This window comes from Bombyx mori, chromosome 22 (assembly GCF_030269925.1).
Source record: "Bombyx mori chromosome 22, ASM3026992v2".
NCBI lineage: Eukaryota > Metazoa > Arthropoda > Insecta > Lepidoptera > Bombycidae > Bombyx > Bombyx mori.
This window is the reverse complement of record NC_085128.1, coordinates 951,210-972,343: the sequence shown is the minus strand read 5'-3', so window position 1 is coordinate 972,343 and position 21,134 is coordinate 951,210. Positions and strand designations below refer to the sequence as shown.

Here is a 21,134-nt window from a genome sequence, read left to right as displayed (position 1 = left end):
GGTGACGCTCACCTGCGTCACCATTTTCTGGTCCTTCGAGCTTTGAACCCTAAATCCTTTGGATACAATCCATTGCCCTCCATAGACCCACCCAAATTTTGATATACAAACGGCTCAAAAAAAAAAAAATTGGCCCTTTTGTAGGTTTCAATCGGTTATAATCAGCCCATTATTTAACTCTAAAACTTATTTACTATAATAATATCTTCATTTCGTTGTTTATAATAATTACTAACACGGCAAAAGTATAAAAATTGTCTGCCCATTATACAATCACTTCATTCCATTTTACCCACAACAATAAAAAGTTATTATTAAAAGTTAAAACGAAGAACGTAAACAAGTAGGAACTTATCGTCTCGGCTCATCGAATGAATGTTATACCTATTTAAATATATTCCTAATCATTAGACCTCATTAGTACATTAGTTTGATTTTTAAAAGTGTGGAACATTGATGATTTTTTTCATTAAATTTGTTGTCAAAGCGTATCGTGATTTGTGTCATTTCATTATACTTTAACTTTTATTGTAATTACATACTTGTAGGTACTTACAATTCCTACGATATTTAGGTGCTTGCGCGCCACAGTACAGTTCACAACAGTAAATCAACTGTAATTTTGATTTTTGCCATAGTTCGGTGTAGAACAGTAGGTCAAAAGGTTTTTGAAAAAAAAAAAATGTTTTCATTCACATTATCATTACACAGGGTAGGTTCAGTATACAGGGTGCCCCATTTTGTTTTTTTTTTATTATAATTTTTTTTTATTTTTAGAACACACTTTTTTTTTCTTGTCTTTTTTTTTCTCTTCATCTTTGTTTAGTTAAGTCCATATATTGTTATCAATGCCGTCGAAATCTCAGGCAGCTATTTTTCGAGAAGCAACAAAATTCATAACATTATTAAAGGAAATTGCCTTGTCCATACTGGCTGGGGACAGAATAAAATATGACATGGCCGATTTGTCTGCTCGCTTGCCTAGATTGGATACCAATAAATCTAAACTAGAAGATGTATATTATGAGATCCTCGATGACGAGGATCTCTCAGAGGAGCAAGAAAAAATGTACACAAAAAATTATGAGACCTCGATTGCTGACTACCATGACATCTTAGTAGCATGGGAAAAAATAAACTCGAAGCCTGCTTCCTCACCCAGCTCTCAACCCTCAACTTCTAGTACGCTGACGACTGTTCTGCCTAAAATTGCCCTCCCCAAGTTCAGCTCAAAGGTCGAAGATTGGCCTTCATTTATTACAATTTTTAAAAGTCTCACGGATGATATGCTCACTCTCTCAGATTCTGTCAAACTCCATTATTTGTTTTCATGCCTATCGGGCGAAGCGCTTGGTATGGTGTCTCATCTCAAAATTACTAATGAGAATTTCTCCGTTGCCTTGGACATTTTAACCAGGCGCTACGAGAATCGCCGCGTGCTGATTGATAGGTTTGTGGACATCATAATGAGCCTCCCAAATATACATTCACGCTCTAATATCCGCACACTCTTTTTGACACCTTTGATTTCCGCGCAATCAGCCCTTAGTAATCTAGATCTGCCCATGAAAGACTGCGATTATATCTTTGTCTCGATAGTGGTGCGAAAACTCAAAGGTGAGCTCCGCACTCTCTTCGAACGTAGACATGGGTCGCGTCAGTCTTTACCCACTTTAAAAAATTTAATCTCTTTTTTAGAAGAACACGCGCGCTGTAATGAGACCGAATGGTCTAATACAACATACTCCCAATACAATCAACCTTCTCAAAAGTCTGGTTTTTCTCGTAGGCTGTCTCCCACTTCTAAGCCCCTTCAAGTTACACGACAAACACAATATCAACAGCGTCGGCCCTTTACCCCAAATAATTCCCGCCCAGAGTATCTACCCCGAACTACTGCCCCACCATGGCAAATTAACTCAGCTCATCCTACTCAGCTCTCCCAAAATAATAACTTATATTGTCCATATTGCAATACAAAAGGGCACAAACTAATTACGTGTACTCGCTACAATGATCAGCCGATACAGGGTAGATGGGACTTTATTAGAGCCCGCGAGCGTTGTCAACGCTGTCTAGGACCGCACTATGAAAACGAGTGCAAAACCACGGGTGTGTGTAAGGAATGTGGAAGTGCTAATCATCACACCTCACTTCACCGCCATGGCGCATTGTCTCCAACACAGTCATCTGCACATCTCCTTCCCCTAAATTTACGGGAGCAGCCTAGGCAGCGCCCTACTCATTGTCCTCGGGCACGCTCGTCACATGCGACCTCGCATACGCCGAGCCCATCACACACACCACAAGTGGCAACACAGAGCACGGCAAGAGATGACGTGACGGCTCTGAAAGCAGAAAGAGACGCCCTCGCCAGAGCATTGGCGGCGGAAAGACAACGTGCGGCCACCGCGCCCTGGTTGTATAAAGATGCAGATAGGCCAGTCTCACCCCAAGAGTATCAAACTCATGGTTCTTCGCTACATCAATCGCGATCACCACGCCAGAACCAATGACTATCTACCATCACCGAACACGACCAGGAAGAGAAATACGCTCAGCTCATGCACACCCATACAACACACACTCGTCCCACGGTATCAACACAAACCATAACTTCAGCACAACATGAAAACCACAACCCTAATACACCCATATTATTGCCTACTGTCACCTTAGAAATAGCAGATGTTCATGGTCAATTTCAAAGAGCACGAGCCCTATTGGATTGTGGCAGTATGGTAACATTAATTACTCAGCGCATGGCTCGAACTTTACAACTACCACTAAAGAATACTTCTTTACAAATTTCGGGAGTGGGAAATCAGCACACACAGTACTCCAAGGCATCAATAAAAATTGTATGTCGACCCACTCATAGCGAAACACCTACGATAACGGCTACAGCTCATATTTTAAAGCATGTTACCGGTTATCTGCCTCTAGGGAAGGTACAGGATATATCACATATGGTAGACCAGTCAACGATCCCCTTAGCTGATCAAGGATACCATACACCAGCTCCAATTGATCTGTTGTTAGGCTCGGATATCCTCGGACAGGTTTTAGATGGGACTAAAGTCTTATTGGGGCCCGGCAGGCCAATAGCCTTCGGCACGATATTTGATTTTGCATTGTTAGGACCCATACACGATTTGTATACTGCTCCTGTAAGCAAAACTGAATCGACTCACATTGTCAGCGCACGACCAGAACTCGAGGTATCTACACATGACATTCGCAAGAGCCTTGAGAAGTTCTGTGAATTTGAAGAGCCCCAACTTCATGTTGAAACTACCCCTTTGCAAGATCAGTGTGAAGAAATATTCCGCACTACCACTACTCGTAAACCCTCAGGTCAATATACGGTAACTTTCACCTTTTTACATAATATGCCCGAGCTAGGAAGTATACAGTGGATTCCTCAATCGGATGAGTTAACTTATCGTATTTCTCTCCCCTCAATAAAACAAATTACCAAACGCTCAATCCTCAGCACAGTCGCCTCTCTTTATGACCCTAACGGTTGGGTTACTCCTGTTATCTTCCGCGCAAAGCTTCTCCTACAGAAGCTGTGGCTTCTAAAGTTAGAATGGGACGAACACACCCCTGTTGAAGTGCAGACAGAATGGAACCGCATATCACAGGATCTGCCCCAATTGTCAACCCTTCGTTTGCCTCGCCTTATTTGTACAAATAAACTTAAGTCTACTTACTCGCTTCACGGGTTCGCCTCAGAGGCAGGTTTTGTTGCCGTTATTTATCTCCATGAACTCGATGAGCACAGATGTGTCAACGTATACCTCGTAATTGCTAAATCACGAGTCGCACCCGTTAAGAATCGTCTTACCATCCCCAAGATGGAGTTATCTGCTGCAAGTCTCTTAACACAGCTTATGATACGTGTCTCGACTCAATTGTTGTCCCATATTACCATAAAGCAACACATATGCTGGTCAGACAGTACCATTGTCCTAGCATGGCTAAACACACCTCCTCATAGACTTCAGGTCTTTGAAGCTAACAGGGTTGCCAAGATAACATCCAATCCAATCACCTCCACATGGAAACATGTTCCTACAAACCTGAACCCTGCAGACTGTGCGAGCAGGGGAATGTCTGCCCAGTCACTATCGGCTCATGATCTTTGGTGGTCTCCTGGCTGGCTGAAGGAGCCTCCTGACACCTGGCCCAAAATGCCTCCTGCTCTAGGCCACCATGCATTACCAGGTCTGAAGCCCAAGAAAGTACCAGCTCATGTGGCGGTTCCTGACCTCGACCTTGACTTGCTTACTCGATTCAGTTCTCTCGACAAGCTCGTTGGAGTGACAGCTTGCATAAAACGCTTTATTTTCAATTGTAGACACAACTCAACTGATAGGCGCTCTGGTCCCTTGACAGTTGGAGAACGTACAGATGCTCTGTTATTCTGGGTTCGCTCTGTTCAACACAATGAGTTTGCGGAAGATATTTACCGTCTTCAGGCAGGCAAGATTTGTACCGTTCGACTTCAGCGTCTTTCACCCTTGATGAAAGATGATCTCTTGAGAGTTGGTGGTCGCCTCACTCATGCGCCAATAAGATACGATGCTCAGCATCCTCTCGTTCTGCCCAGCTCTAGCCCACTAGTTGATCTCATCATAGACCACTATCACAGAATAAACTGTCATCCTGGGGCTGACACATTACACGCTATCCTCCGTCAGCAGTTCTGGATACTCTCAGCACGTCGTGTCATCAGGCATCGCGTATACAAATGCATTAGATGTTTCCGATATCGCGCTCAGGCCAGGGCTCCGTTGATGGCTGATTTGCCCGCAGACAGGGTCACACCCCAGCCAGTATTTAGTCAGGTCTCTACAGATTTTGCTGGCCCGTTTCTCATTAAATCTAGTACTTTACGTGGCGCCAAACTCATGAAGGCATACTTTTGTGTCTTTGTTTGCTTATCTACTAAGGCGGTTCACTTGGAACTCGTTTCGTCACTCAGCACTGAAGCGTTTCTTGCTGCAATGCAACGGTTTGTATCGCGTCGCGGTACTCCTACTCTTATCCGTTCTGACTGTGGCACAAATTATGTAGGAGCTAAGAATCATCTCATTGAGGTACAAGATTTTCTCGCGCAAAATAATGACACAATCACGCATAGGCTCGCTAATCAGCACATAACTTGGCTGCTCCAACCGCCCACGGGACCCTGGTTCGGGGGCCTTCATGAAATTGCGGTCAAGAGCACTAAGAAGTTACTTTATCATGTTATAGGTGAACAGCACCTCACGTTTGAAGAATTTTCCACACTTTTAACTCGAGTCGAGGCAGTACTTAATTCCAGACCTCTCTGTCCACTTTCGTCAGATCCCTCCGATTTTGAGCCACTAACAGCTGGCCACTTTCTTATTGGCCGTCCACTCACCGCTCTTCCTGAGCCATCTTTTGATGATAGGCCATTATCAGCTCTTAAGCGTTTTCAGCTCATCCAAGCTCTCTCTCAGCGTTTTTGGACTCTGTGGACCAAATCCTATCTCCATACCCTCCAAACCCGCTCCAAATGGCTTTCCACATCCTCACCTCCTCAAGTTGGAGAGCTCGTCCTCATCAAAGAGGACAATCAGCCCCCGCTGCAATGGAAACTTGGAAGGATTATCCGCACGTTACCCGGCAAGGATGGAGTGATCAGAGTCGTGGATTTGGACACGAAGCATGGAAGTCTGCGGAGACCTGTGTTCAAGTTAGCCAGGTTGCCGCTGGATTCAGCACATGAAGAAGTTCAGCCCCGGCCGCCCCAGGATGTTCGCGCGACAGCGCGACGTTTGTAAATGTTCGGCTCAACTCGGGTGCCGTCGCCCGTACGCACCCCGCACCTCTCATAACAGTGCGGTGCATGACGGCACGCGGAGATACGCTCGTTCGATATTGAGTAAATTGTGCGCGCGCGCCCTTCGTTATATACTAAGTAAAAGGTTGAGTGTGAACCGGTGAAAAGGTGTATGTGCCACCCATCGCAGAGGAACACCACTACGACCGTGAGAGTGCCAGCATCAGCCTCCAAGTAAGTCCCGTTTTCCTACCTACCCTTTCGTGTCCGCTCATTCTCCGCAGAGTTCATATGCTCCCTTTCAGCTCATCAGCTCACGTTTAAGGTGACGCTCACCTGCGTCACCAATATGCAATGGCTTAAAATAACATCCTAAGTTTTAGAACTCTGTAGGTGTAGCGGTCAGTTGTCCTAAATAAGATTCTATAGCTTTCAATTCTTGTTTAGTGAGTTTGTTTATTAAAGAAACATACGAGTACAAGAGTATGTCTGTTCCAGAACCCATAACGTCGGAGAAAATACTTACTTGGGGCCGTGAATGTTGCTCGTTTGATTTCAATATATTCATATAAAGCGGGCCAGTTTTATCACTACAAGCGAAGGCTTGCAGACTTTTATTGAGTAAAGTAAAACAGTGTCACAATGTATCTTGCCGAATGACTCCTTCTTTATAGCAGTAGGTTTAAATTCTGTATAAAAATAAACGCGAATTGAAGTCGTCGTGGCATAAAAGATAAGATGTCCGGTGCATTCGTATCTAGCGATTCAAATCCCGCACGCGGGTACTAATTTTCCTAATGAAATACGTACTTAACAAATGTCCACGATTTTCCTCCACGGTGAAGGAATAACATCGTGTAATAAAAATCAATCCCGCAAAATTATAATTTGCGTAATTACTAGTGGTAGGACCTATTGTGAGTCCGCAAGGACATTAAAAGAACTGAAACTACATCCATAATTTTTCTTGTAGCTTAGATGGGTGGACGAGCTTTCAGCCCACCCGGTGCTAAGTGGTTACTGGAGCCCATAGACATCTACAACGTAAATGCGCCACCCACCTTGAAATATAAGTTCTAGGGTTTCAAGTATAGTTACAACGGCTGCCCCGCACTTCAAACCGAAACGCATTACTGCTCACGGCCGAAATAGGCAGGGCGGTGGTACCTACCCGTGCTGACTCACAAGAGGTCCTAGCACCAGTAATTACGGAAATTATAATTTTGCGGGTTTCATTTTTATTACACGATGTTATTCCTTCACCGTGGAAGTCAATCGTGAACATTTGTTGAGTACGTATTTCATTAGAAAAATTGGTACCCAAAACGCATTACTGCTTCACGGCCGAAATACCAGTAAAAAGTATTTTATTTATACACAATTTTGATGTTCTGCTTGTATTGTTTTCAAGTGTGAGTAAATTTAAAGCAGTGCTCCCGAAACAAATTGGATTCTGTCAATTTGTACGATCACGATAAGTTTTAGCAAAACTTTGTAACTTGTCTAAATGTTTCAAGAAACGTTTCGTGTTTTGGAAAAGGTTTGTTTAATAAATCTCTCATAATATCTACAGCCTGTGGCGCTAAGTTTACTAAACAATTTACTTTCGATAGGGCTCTTCGAGTTATTAATTCACGAAGCCTGTTTAATCGGTCACCCAGATAATTTATTTAATATATATTTTAAGTAAATAATTTAATATCTTACTTACATATCTTCAAATATAGTTATTTTACAGCGTGCTTAGATTTTGAAGCTAATGATAGCTATATACTTTGTTTGACTAAACATTAACTAAGTGCAGGAATTCATGGGACCCATCTCTTTTTGTTATTTACTTTAATTTTTTTTGTATCTTTCTAGTCGAAAATATCGTTTTATGAGCTTATAAGTCGGATTAAAATTTCCTGTAGGCCGGCATTCATTGTTGTATGCTTAAATAACAAAACACATAATAATATTGTTGTAGTTTTCAACGTGAGCTAAAACTAATAGTTCTAGAATGTTCGGAAGCGACCAGTTTTTTAAGGTAATTTGGATTTAGTTACCACACACAGTCTATTCTAGATCAGCTTTGCTTCCGAGTCAAGCTCTCAACAATCTGCTACCAGAAGATTCTCAACTACTTCGGTCACATTTTCCGCCGACAGCCGGATAACTTATACAAAGTGGTTGTGACGGGTAAGGTGGAAGGAATGAAGACCAAATAACCACCCTAACTGAACTGCCAGTCGGAATCGCCCTACGAGAAGCTGAGGATCAGACGAGGTGGAAATAGCTCGCGAGACAGACCACGGTCAAGTTTTAAGGCCTGGACGGCTGAGCCTTTGCTTGGCTGAGCCTTTGTTCGCCCACCTGTCCCGGTGAAACTGGAAAGGCCTCAGGACCACCTTTTTATTTTTTTTTTTCTTACTTAACCTGAGAGCCTTGAGAGGCTATTTCAGCGTAACCTTAACTAGTAGGTGAGCTCACGGGGCTCAAACCTGACGACGTTGCTAACACGAACCCTAGCAAGAGCCGTGCTTCGCAGAATCTACCACCGGACCGGAAACGCGACCCACTGAGAAGACCCGACGAGAAACTCAGTGGGATGTGTCAGGGTTGAGGACCACCAGTAATACTTCAAGCATAAAAACATTTTTCTAGGACGCGACCTACATTAATGAAGAAAGCGACGAAGAAAGACTAGACGTTGTATTTATTTTATACCTTTAAACGAGCAATTCTTGTATGTATATATATATATATACAAGAATCTGAATCTCGGAAACGGCTCCAACGATTTTCATAAAATTTAGTATACTGGGGATTTCGGGGGCGATAAATCGATCTAGCTCTAGACGATTTATTTTCAGAAAATGTTGTTTTATTCGTGTTTTCAATTATCAACTTTAAGACTCTTCCCGACATCTATTGGCGAATAATAATGGTATTTTTCTTAATTGAGGGCAACTAACCGCTTTACAAGATGGCATTATAAAAAAAACCGGTCATCATCTAGTTACGCTTAATCAACTTTTGTTTCATTTTAACTTCTGTACACGGACCGATAAACTGACCATTACCCTGGCGTTAATTGTGGAATCTATTATTGTCAGAACATTAATTTTTTGAGACACGTCCAAGAAAACGGTTGTTCTTCCATTTGAATGGTGTCCATCCGAGCAGGTTCCAAATGTAAGAATCTCTTCTCTTCTTAATCGTTCCCTCACTGCTGAGGATTGCGACCACATGTGACTTTCCTCCATAGTGTTCGGTCATGGGTGGCATGGCACGTAAGAGTAATTATGCCTTTTTATCTGAGGGCGTCAATTATTGCAGTTTACGTTATAATACTCATTGTAAAAATGAATATTTAAAAAATTATAAGACATGCCCGCTGAGTTTCTTGCCAATTCAATAGCCTCAGGACAGAGGCTAGTTTTTCTGAATTGGCGGTAGTTCTTTTGACGTTCAACAAGTATGTACTTTGATTTATCTATGTATATAAAAATGAATTGCTGTTCGTTAGTCTCGCTAAAACTCGAGAACGGCTGGATTTGGCTAATTTTGGTCTTAAATAATTTGTGGAAGTCCAGGGAAGATTTAAAGGTAGATAAATATGAAAATACTCGGAATTAAATAAAAATAACAATTTTGTTTTTCCTTTGATGTGACCCCCGTCGGACGGATTCCTTTAGTTTGTTTTATCGATTGAGGCACTACGAAGTCTGCCGGGACAGCTAGTGTTGATTATTTTTTTTTTATTTGATTTGCAATGTTACTTCTTCATGGTGGAAGATATTCCTGAGCACGTGCTAGTAACGTATTTTTTCTTCTAAAAATTGATGCATGTCGGTCTAAAGGTAATCACAATTATTTGATACGAGTTCACCAGTCGCCTTACTCATTAGACCACGAACTTTACCATCAACTTTTAAGTAGTTTAACGGTCAAAGTTCCTAACATATTGAGTTGATTAATCCAAGAGATCTCCAACACGAGAAAATAATAAAGAAAACTCATTTCAACTCACATGGTTCTAAATACGTCTGTTCGGTCCCGGGGTAAATTTTAGCCCCGGTTTCAATAAGAATCGCATTTTTAAAACGAAATGGGAAAAACATTTTTTTTGTATTGCCTTTGTAGGCAGACGAACATACGACCCACCTGATGGTGAGTGGTTACCGTAGCCCATGGACTTCAGCAATGCCAGGGGCGGAGCCAAACCGCTGCCTACCGCTTAATATAAAAAATAATAATCTAATATTAAAAAACAAATAAATAATAATTTCATATTTAAAAAAAAAAAAAAAGACATGCCCGCTGAGTTTCTTGCCAATTCTTCTCAGGACGGAGGCTAGTTCTTGTGAATTGGCGGTAGTTCTTTTGACGTTCAACAAGGATGTACTTTCATTTATGTTAAATAAAAAATTTTTGATTTGATTTGATTTGTTTTGAATACTCTCCACAAGCCTCGTTTGAAGAAGGACATGTCATAGCGCTAATTCAGCTGGGTTATCTTTTTCTTTAACTTAATCTGATATCATCCAGTCTTCATTGATGTCACGTCACAGCTTAGAAACAAAAGCAGTAGAAATGAGTTAACAAATCTATATGATAAAGATGTTGATGCAATCTACGTGATAATTAAGTAGACAGCGATTGATTAGAAGACGAATAGACTATTAGAATTTTCTGTAACTGTTTTATAGCTAATCAAGTGTTAAACTCATATGTTTATTTAAGTTAAAAAACTTATATCTTTAGGATTAACAAGTATTTGCTTACATAGACCACAAAAAAGCCATCTGAAGATTTGAACCATTCTAACTAAATTGCTCCGTTGAAATAACTCCCTTCGGTATAGCCACTGAACTTTTTTTATTAAAACAAACATTTTATTCTCAGCTTCAAACCTTTTGTTCTGTAATTATCAAAAGCTTTGTTTTGTATCGAGTTAAGCCAGTGCTGTGTTTTATTTTTTCAAAAAAAATAATATTATAAGGTAAAATTGCTTTTTTTGTTGTACACATAAATACAATTGAATTGATCATTTTGTTTACGTTTTATTCTTTTATACTATGTATATATAGTGATAATAAAATTTGCACACGTGTACTGAATTCTCACGCCCGTTTGAAATAATAACTAAGACTCCAAGGTTTTATTGACACTTATTTTATCAATATTAAATTAAAATTAACTTTAATTTAACATCGTTTTCTTTATAGTGAAGCTTTAGCGAAACAAATATATGTAACACACATGGTTTTAAATTGATTTCTCATGACACTTGCTTTGTTTGTATTATCTAGAAGCCTTCCCTGGCGTTACAACAACATTTTCGAAAAATAACTAAAAGATAATATTATCTTTGTTTCAGCGTAACAAACATTTTCCTTGTGAACCTTTCTGTTGCTGATCTCCTGGTGACCTTGTTCTGCATGCCAGTGCAGATTGCCAAGTCAGTGACCCTGCTGTGGTACTTCGGTGAAGTAATGTGCAAAACCGTCAATTTCCTTCAAGGTACGTACTAATTTTTCATCCACGGCAATCTGATAAACACGAAATGTTTCAAGATGAACACCATCTTGTAATGAAGTCAGTTGGCTATTAGTTTGTTCGCATTGATGCTTTGAAATATGCTTGTAGCTGCTTAATAGTAGCCGTTGTCTGTTTGCGCAATAAAATATTCTAACCCGAGCAGTTTCGAAGTTAATAATTGTATGCAAATACGAGAGGGCGTTTCACATCACCGTATTTACAGCTTTGCATAATAAGAATGCAGGGAAATTCAACAATGCTAACCTGCAATGAATAGACAAAGATAGGATAAAATTAAATTTGCATTTACAAATACTTTTGTGTGTACAACAAGTGGTAGGGGCGGTGTGAACACGCCTGGAATTCTACCATCTATTTATTTAAATTATTTACCAAGTATGTGTAGTTAGGGGGAGGGTGATGGAAGAGATGAGGTCCGCACTAAACGCTTCACTTTCCCCCCTTTGCCTCTTCATGAGCTCTGTCTCATGGGAGGTTTGGATGCTGGTTGTTGAGCGACAGGAGGTTTTAGTCGGTTCGACTCCGACATGCCCCGCCCTCCATCCCCAGTGAAGGGCGGAAGTCCGGCGATTTCCTGCTGACAAAAAAAAAGTATGTGTATAGGTAGTTTTATTTATGAAATGTTTATTTGCCCGTGTGAATGCTGCGACTGCTCTTAAGTCTCAATATTACATAACGGCTGTTCCTTCAAATTGAAAACTAGGACTTTTTTTTGGGAATATGTGAGCCTTTGCTTAATTACATCAACATACGTATTTTGATAAAAACTGAAACCGGGACGTAACTGCAGACTGTTATTATCATATTTCTTTGGGTTTAAATTTTTTATTGCCTCTTATTCTAATTCTAAAAAAATCTATTCTAAAAAAGCCACCCTGTATTCACAATTGTTCCTGGTATTTATTCCTAGCGACATCTTTACAGCGTTTAACTCGTCATCTAACGGGTGTATTTTTTTAAGAACGTGTTTCATCAGGCAAAGTTTCCACTTTTTACTTATTTACGTCTCCAAGAGCCGTAACATCATATCGCCATCTGCAAAGACATGTTTTCCAAATAACTTTGTTTAATTTCAGAAAGATCTGTAACTCGACAGATTTCGGAGTTGTCATTTTCCTTAACATAAGACGTTCACGGTCTACGGGGAGTCCGTAGACTGTGAACTTGTTTGAAAAGAACTTAAAAATTTATTGTTCACGTAATAAATTCGATTTTATTTAAACTTTTTAAGCAAAAACAAAAGTTTTAAACAAAAATTGTAGGAAAAATGGGAAACTAGAGAAGGCTTTTAGTGTAATTTGCAATACTATTTATTATCTTTCATGGATCTGGTTATGATGTGATCAAAGATTCGAGATGGGCCTCGTACTATTTTTTCAAAATACCCGTTTTCCAAACCCGTCCTTACGAACGATAGACCTATGAAAGAACGACATTAAAATTTATCTATCAACTATATAATAATAATAATATAATAATAAGCCTTTATTGCTGTTAAAATTTACAATGCTTATATCTAAATATTATATATATATATATATTTTAATGCTAGGAAACAGCTTGTCTCTCGACATAGGCCTCCTCTAATGTTTTCCATAAGGTCCTGTCCTTTGACCTTCTCAGCCACTCTCCGCCAGCTATTCTTTTGAAATCATCTTCCCATCTTTGATTTTTTCTGCCTTTACTTCTATGGCCATCTCTTGGGTACCATTCCGTTACATTCTTTGTCCACTTTTCTTGTGTCTCTCTTAACATATGTCCTGCCCATCTCCACTATCAACTATACGAGTATGTAAATATATATTATTGCGCGTTATTGACACCATTGTCAGACACCACAGGGGCGAATAGCTAGGGTGATCGAGCAAAGAGAAACAGCGAGTACACAAAACACGTTTATTGTCTTCTTTTTTTATTGCTTAGACGGGTGGACGCTCTCACAGCCCACCTGGTTTTAAGTGGTTACTGGAGCCCATAAAAATCTACGACATAAATGTGCCACAATTTAGCAGTCTTATCTTGACGTTAGTAAACGAAACGAATGACAGTTCTTAGGATGGAAGCACCGCTCTTCAAGAAGGCTTGTTGGTAAGTGTGATGGCGTCTACGCGCCTCCATCGGCTAGGCTTTGTTGTAGCACGAAGTTAGCCGAGCTCCAACGACATTACGATAGTGTTGTCACCTCTCAGGAATCGTGCTGCGCTATTGTGCTTTGTTTTGCTACCAAACTAATGCGCGCTCGCGACATATTTTATGTATACATAATAATATATGTAATTACTTGCACTGACTGAGCGATTGTTACATATTTGAACTGTCAGCTTTTATACTTTTTATGTTGTTAGACATAAGGAACACAGAAAGGTTTTCGCCCTAAGGGGGGCAAGATAACACACACAAGGTTGTATGGAAGTTTGTCGTGCTAAAAGTAAGAATCATGGAATTTTACATCGATAATTTTGCTTGTGTTCAGAAATATAGGCAATTTTCAAATACATATTTAGCCCCAAGAGAATGAATTAGGGTTTGAAACTTTATCGAGAAATCTATGTTCTTTATACCGAGTTCCACTGTTGTTCCAAATACACTGGTATTAATTTTGGAACTTAGTATTGTGAATTCAGACGAGTATTATTGACCATCAATGCTATCTGATTAAGTGTCTTGTCTCTTACATCTGCAGATTAATAACCCATTCTGGTTCAAGGGTTTCTTAAAATTAAAGCAGCAGTTATTACAGCTCAACAAACTTACTTCTTCTTTTGCTCCCTTTATCTCAGGGGCGATATTTTTTTTGTGGTGTCGATAGGCATCAGTAACACTTAGTTTCACAGTTCTTGGCAGGTTAGAGCTAGCAACTTTAATAGCATTACTATGGCGGAGGACAGAGAACACATTGTTAGGTAGCTTTTGGGTATGTTACGGAACCCTTATCCAAAAGTTCTTGTCGGAAACTTTGACAATTTCCCTACCGACTGCACCGTTTACGGAGTAGCCGTGGTTAGCGTTTTCCTACTTCATGCTTATTAACTTAGATGAGAAGAAAAGCGCGCATCGAACCGGCTTATTTTTAACTAGCTTTTGCCCGTGACTTCGTCCGCGTGGAATATTTACTTTGGTATAACGCAAAATTTTACCCGCGACTTCATTTACGTAGAAGTAAGTATATTTTTGAATAATAGAATGTTAAGAAACTATTTAAAGTACCAAAATCATGCTTTTTTGCCGACTTCAAAAGAGGAGGTTTCCGCTCGTATTGGTCTTAGCGTAATGTTATAAATAGCCTATAGCATTCCTCAATAAATGAGCTATCTGACACTGAAAGAACATTTCAAATCGGACCAAACAAAAAAAAAAAAAAATCAAACCAGTAGTTCCTGAGATTAGCGCGTTCAAAAAAAACAAACTCTTCAGCTTTATAATATATAAAAAAAAGTAAAAGTATAGATTGGTATAGATAAGTAAAAAATTAATAATGTGCTCTATTCAGCGGCAGTAAACTTTGATCATTTCTGTCTAGGAGTGCCAGAAATACAAATAAACTTATAACTTCAAGGATCCAGATAATCGTTCTAAGAAGCCCGGTGTACTCGTATCGAATGATGAGACTATGCTGGTATTCAAATCCCGCAGACAGGTACTAATTTTCTAAGGAAATCCAATGACGTTATGATTTATTTATTTATTCAACTTAATGCACATAAGTACAATGGCGAACTTAATGCCTGAGGCATTCTCTACCAGTCAACCAAGGGTGGTGTAGAGAATCCTGTGGTAGGTGCATAACTTAATGTGAAACAACCAAACTACATTATACAATATACAAACACATACACAGTATATATATAATCACACAAACAACGTACACAATTTTATATCATGATAATAATATAAAATTTACACATATATCTATATATAATCTCTATCATATACTCACATATTCACATACATATTCATATACACACTTAAACACAACATAAAAATATAACAAAGAAATAGAACCACATATACATATACATAGTACAAGAAAATAGTATATTGCACAGAACACACATTGCAAGTCAAATTGTTAAGTTTTTAAGTTTCTCCAGAAAAAGTTGGCGTACCTTTATTTTGAAAGTTAGGCGATCAGTGATCATCCTAACATTAAGAGGAAGTGAATTCCAAAGTTGAACAGATTGAACTACGAAAGACGAACGGACTAAACTAGAGTTGTGCGTGGGACAGTGAAGGAGTAAATTATTAGAGGAACGCAAGTCCTTATCGTGCGAAGAATGTAAATATTTAAAGTACTGAGTCAGATAGGAGGGAGGAGTTGGGCATGTTAGTATAGAATGAAGCGCAGTAAGAGCATGCAGATTGCGGCGCTCGCGTATAGGAAGAAAATTTATTTCGGAGCGGTAAGTAGACACGTGGTCATACTTGCGAAGATTAAAAATGAAACGAATGCAGTTGTTGAGAAGGCGGTCGAGTTTGTTCAAAAGGTCTGCATTCAGGTCAAGATAGCATACATCGCCATAGTCAATTATGGGCAGGATTAAAGCTTGAACAAGCATCAACTTTATCTTGAAAGGGAGAAAGTTCTTGAAGCGATAAAGGGCACGCAGAGATCCTTCCGACTAACATTCAACACCTGTACCGTCCAATCAAGTCTAGAATCCATATACAGTCCAAGGTTTTTGACTGATGAGCTCAAAGGTATAATTGCTCCATTATAAGTTACGGGTGGGAGTGAGCTAAAATCTAATCGTCCCAACAAACGGGGACTACCAATAATAATCGCCTGACATTTGGTTGGATTGACCGTCAAACCAAACCTACCAGACCAATCGCATATAGCCTCTAGATCCCCATTCACTCTGCGAACAAATTCAGACACACAGTCCACAGTAGCCTGCGAGTACAGCTGTAGGTCGTCAGCGTACAGGTGATACGAACACTGAAGGGACTGAGTTATGAGATTGATAAAGAGAGAGAAAAGCAAAGGGGAGAGAATTCCGCCTTGAGGGACACCGGTATCTAGATCACGCCATGAAGACGAAGACTCATCAATGCGGACCGATTGCTGGCGCCCTCGAAGATATGATGTAAACCATTTCAGCACCTCCGGCGAAATCATAAGATAGGACAGGATAGATAAAAGGATTTCGTGACTGACGGTATTAAAGGCATTAGAGAAATCGACCAAAGCCAACAATGTGACTTTAGTATCCTCCATTCCAGCCCTAACATCGCCTGTCACTTTGAGGAGAGCGGAGATGGTGCTGTAGCCCGGTCTGAAGCCAGACTGTAGAGAGTTTATTAAACCATTCTTATGAACAAACTGGGACAGTTGGTTATGTACACAGGCCTCCAACACCTTGGACAGAAAAGGGAGAATCGATATGGGACGGAAATGAGTAGGAAGAGTCGGATTAGAGACTTTGGGTAAGGGAATCACAAATGCTTTGCGCCACTGTACAGGAAAAGTACCAGAGGACAAAGATGAATTGATTAAATGTTGTAACGATGGAAGAAGACAATCGAGAATCAGCACTATCATCTGGCGGCTCACTCCGTCGTGACCCACAGCATTGGATCTTATAGAGAGGATTATCTTTTTGATCTCACCCATAGATACCGTGGAAAATTTAAAGGGGTCGATATTTGGAGGGGATAGTCCTTCCAGAAACTCCACAGTACGGCGCGTAGACTGGTGATCCAACGGGATACTTGTAGTAAAGTGCGCATTGATATCATCCAGTCCAATTGCCGACCGAAAGCTGTATTGACGTTGTTTGCCAATACCTAGAGTTCCGAGGAACTTCCAGATATTAGCAACTGAAGAAGACGATATATTATGTAGAAAGTAGCGGCGTTTAGCATTTCGTATCACCTGGTTACACCGGTTTCTCGCAATTTTATAAGAAACCCAATTGTCATCGCATCGGTCCCTCCGGAATTTACGAAAAGCTCTATCTCTACGCCGCATACACATACGCACACCTCTCGTTATCCATGGAGCTGGAGGACGCTTCATCTTCACCTTCCTAACAGGCGCATGGATATCATACAAGTTAAGGATAGTTTCATTAAAAATACGCACTTTATCATCTACAGAAGGTGTAGCCATAAAATCATCCCATTTTAATTCTGACGCATCCTTTTGCAACTGATCTAAATTTAAGCGTTTGAAACTACGTATGCTCATAAGCCTAGGTTGGGACTTCGGAGGACTTAAGGAGTAAGAGAGGAAAATGAGGTCATGATGAGAGAAGCCAGGTGCGGGATATTGACCATGAGATGATACAAGGGTGGGAGAGGAAGTAAGAATTAGATCAAGCCAGGTGTCATTCCCATCACTGTTCCAATGAGTGGCTTGTAGAGGCAGGACTTGAAGATTAGCAGATTCGACGATAGCCAAGAGTTTACAGGATCGAGGTGAATGAACTGCAAGGTCGGTGTTGAAATCACCCATAATGACGTGATGTGAATATTTTGAGCCTAAGGATTCCAGAATTGGTTCGAGACTGGAGAAGTAATCTACAGTGGGAGGACAATAAACAACACCCAGCACTAATTTAACTCCCTTAAAGAAAACTTCCAAAAAAAGAAACTCAGCAGAGGTTGAACAGTTTGGTGGAGAACAGTCGAGGATTTTATAAGAAAAAACACTGCGAAGGTAGATAGCAACGCCGCCGCCTCTCCTATCAACACGATCATTCCGAATCAAATCGAAACCAGGAAGAGGATAACTAGTGGAAAGAAGATGACGCTTTAGCCAGCTCTCGGATATCAGCACAGCATGAACGTCAGTATTATCAAAACTTTCCAGAAATGACTTTATGATATTGTCCTTTTTAAAATTTTTTTTTATTGAGGCTTGTGGGGGTGTACTTTACGGTAGGCAGCGGCTTGACTTTGCCCGTGGCGTTGTCAGCTGGACCTTAAGCTCGTCTGCCTACTAGGGCAATAAAAAAAAGTTTGGCTTACTTATATGTTCACATAGGGCGTCTTATTAACCAACACAGATCTCATCATGGACTTAATAAAAATAAATAATAATGGTTGGTTCGAAGTAAGTATCAGTTGAATGAAATATTTGCTGTGAGCTTAAAAAGGGTTATTGTTTGATCATAAGCATAAAACAATATTAATGCGATGGCCGAAGTTTTATTATAGTGGTTGGAAATTTCGCGAGCGCGCAATGGTTATCGTGCACATCTTGAGGTCAACAGCCGTCCTCGCGGCGATAATCTCTGCTTAGTAACACCGCGTCGTTAGCCAGAACCAGTTAGTGAAGCTAACTCAATAAATTTAGGTGCCGTAACGCATAGCGAGACGAAGGTAATAAGTCATAATGCACATTGAAGGTGTGTTATTTCTCATCGTAAGCAATCCCATTACATAAAATTAATTCCTGTTTTGTATTAGCATTGTTTTTGGGTGAAGGACGCTTAAGTAGGGTTGGAACGATGTCATTTTATGGACGAATGATAAAGTGAAGTCAGGATAAAGTTGTTTGTTGTTTGAGATTTTAAATGTATAATGAAAAGTGTTCGTTAGAGTATTGTGAGTTTGGAATTTTAGAAAATTCCAATCGTTAATCTTAAATAGAAAATTTACACTTGACCATTTGAACGGTAGGTTCGTTTGTTTGTCGTCTATTTGATGTACATATGAGAACAGTAAGTTCGTTCCTTGTCGTCTGGTTCATGTACGTCTTTTAGGAAGGCATTAAAAGTACTGCCTGCCGCCAGTAACGTCCGCCCTCGTTCCATTTCATTCTTTTGTTTCTTTTCAAATTCTTGTCATCATCTGGCTTTCATCTGTCTTAGTCTATGCCCAATCGTTGTAGGTCCTGTCAAAGAGGTTACACGCCACGATATTATTCATTTATCCTGTGTTCATCCGAGTTCTGGTATTGTAAACACTTCAGCGTAGATCTATTGGAAGTTTACCAGCTTTTTAAAAACACAATGAGATGCGCAGACAGGTTTGGCTTTAAGCTCGATTCGTACATATAAGCTTTTAATAACATTTGGTTTGGTTTGCGACTTGTGGGCGATTTGGCTGTTCTCCTGGCGTTACTGATGTCCATGAGTGACGATAACCTCTAATCATCAGCTGGGCCATAGATTCATCTGCCTCAAAAGCTAAAAAAAGCTACATAACCTAAATATCCAAAGGACATTAAAAGATCAAAATCGAAAATATATATAGGTTCTCGTCTATTAAAATCTCTAATAATTCAAAATAATCAAACCAAAAAGCTACAAACCGAAGGGGCGTGTTAATTTATAAAGTGATTTTCTGTATAAAAAAACGTAGTTTCAAAGGTTTCTTTCCTTTGACAAAGCTTTCACTTTTCTAATTTCGTTTGATATTGTATTTTCGTGTATTCACCTTTACTGTTATTATATATTTGTAATAACCAAGAGAAATTTTGCAAACGATTACTGGGAAAAGCTATTTTTTAGATTCCCGATAAAAATAGTTATTGAATATCAAATGCAGAGGTTAGTTACCTGTAACCTGTAAAAACTATAAATCTGAACAGACCAACTTGTTCCTGCTGCAGAAAAGGAATGAATTTTTACACGATATTGGGTGGTCCTAGTGATTTACATAGTAAAGGCTTCAGTTTAACATTGTCTCAATACGTATAGTTCCTCCCTCCATTATGAAAATATGTGTGGTGTAATAAATAATATTTTAAAAAAACTAACAAAATACGCTTTTACATGTGCATGTTATAAGTAGTTATAAATATTTTATGATCAGATTTGAGTAGAAGGATTATTTTGAACATATCCTGAAAAGCACCCCACGCTTATTTAATAATTTTTTCTCACACAATTTTTAAAATTCAAATTTATTAAAATTTATTTTCTATTTTGTACTTGGATAAGTATGATTTAGCAAGAGAAATACGAGAACGTCTATCAATTGTGTAACTTTTCGTCACCGCGATTCAGGAATTGATGAATTTACGTGCAGCGACATCTGTTGATAAAAAACTAAATAGAAAAAATCATACGTTACGGACGTTTTTTCCCGGTTAGGGTGGGTACCCGTCCGCATCGTCCCATAAGGAACTTCGTTCCAATGATAATAATCACTGAAAACAAATCCTATACGGTTATCGGGACCCAAATTAGGATTCCCTGTGTTATGGGTACCAAAAACTCAAATACATACTTTTATATATGCGTTTAAATATATACATATATAGGTAATAAACACCCATATAAAATTCAAAAAAACTTATTTATTTTACGAATGTTTACCCGATGTGGGAATCGAACCCATGACCCCTCACCGCAACAGTCAGAGGCGCTAGCTGCTGCACTATTAAGTCACTCAAAATTATCAAAATAATACCGTAAGGAATTTTATATAACGTTACAATCCCTCTTAAATATTAAGCTATAAGTACATCACAGTTGGGGTTTTTCCTTTGATGATTCTTCTACATCTAAAGGTTGACCGGAAAAGCTCGCTTTTAGCTATAAAGTTCCCTCTTGTACTTTCGTGTTGTTTGCCATTTATGTGTACAATAATACATTTTCAATCAATCAAAGAGTATGAGGGAATCAGGTACTTAACTGAACCTGTTAGGTATTCACTTCGAGACAAAAGGGACTCCAGCAATCACAATAAAACTTTTTCCATTAAGCTGGGGGGGAAAACTTTGTTTCCGCAAATCAGAATGTATGTCAGATATTAATGATTTAATAAAGAATAATGAGTGAAGCGGTTAATTTGATATTCGTGTTAGAAGAGTTTTGAA

The 21,134-nt window shown here is 39.5% G+C and overlaps 1 protein-coding gene across 1 annotated transcript in view; it reads left to right on the top strand.

The window, feature by feature from the left end:
* Positions 1-21,134, top strand: part of NGR-A35 (neuropeptide receptor A35) — a gene marked incomplete in the record, with an annotated part of 158,534 nt that overhangs the window by 53,491 nt on the left and 83,909 nt on the right. Inside the window, 1 exon segment of the mRNA NM_001134279.1 lies at positions 11,181-11,323. Within this exon segment, the coding sequence (NP_001127751.1) occupies positions 11,181-11,323 (143 nt within the window).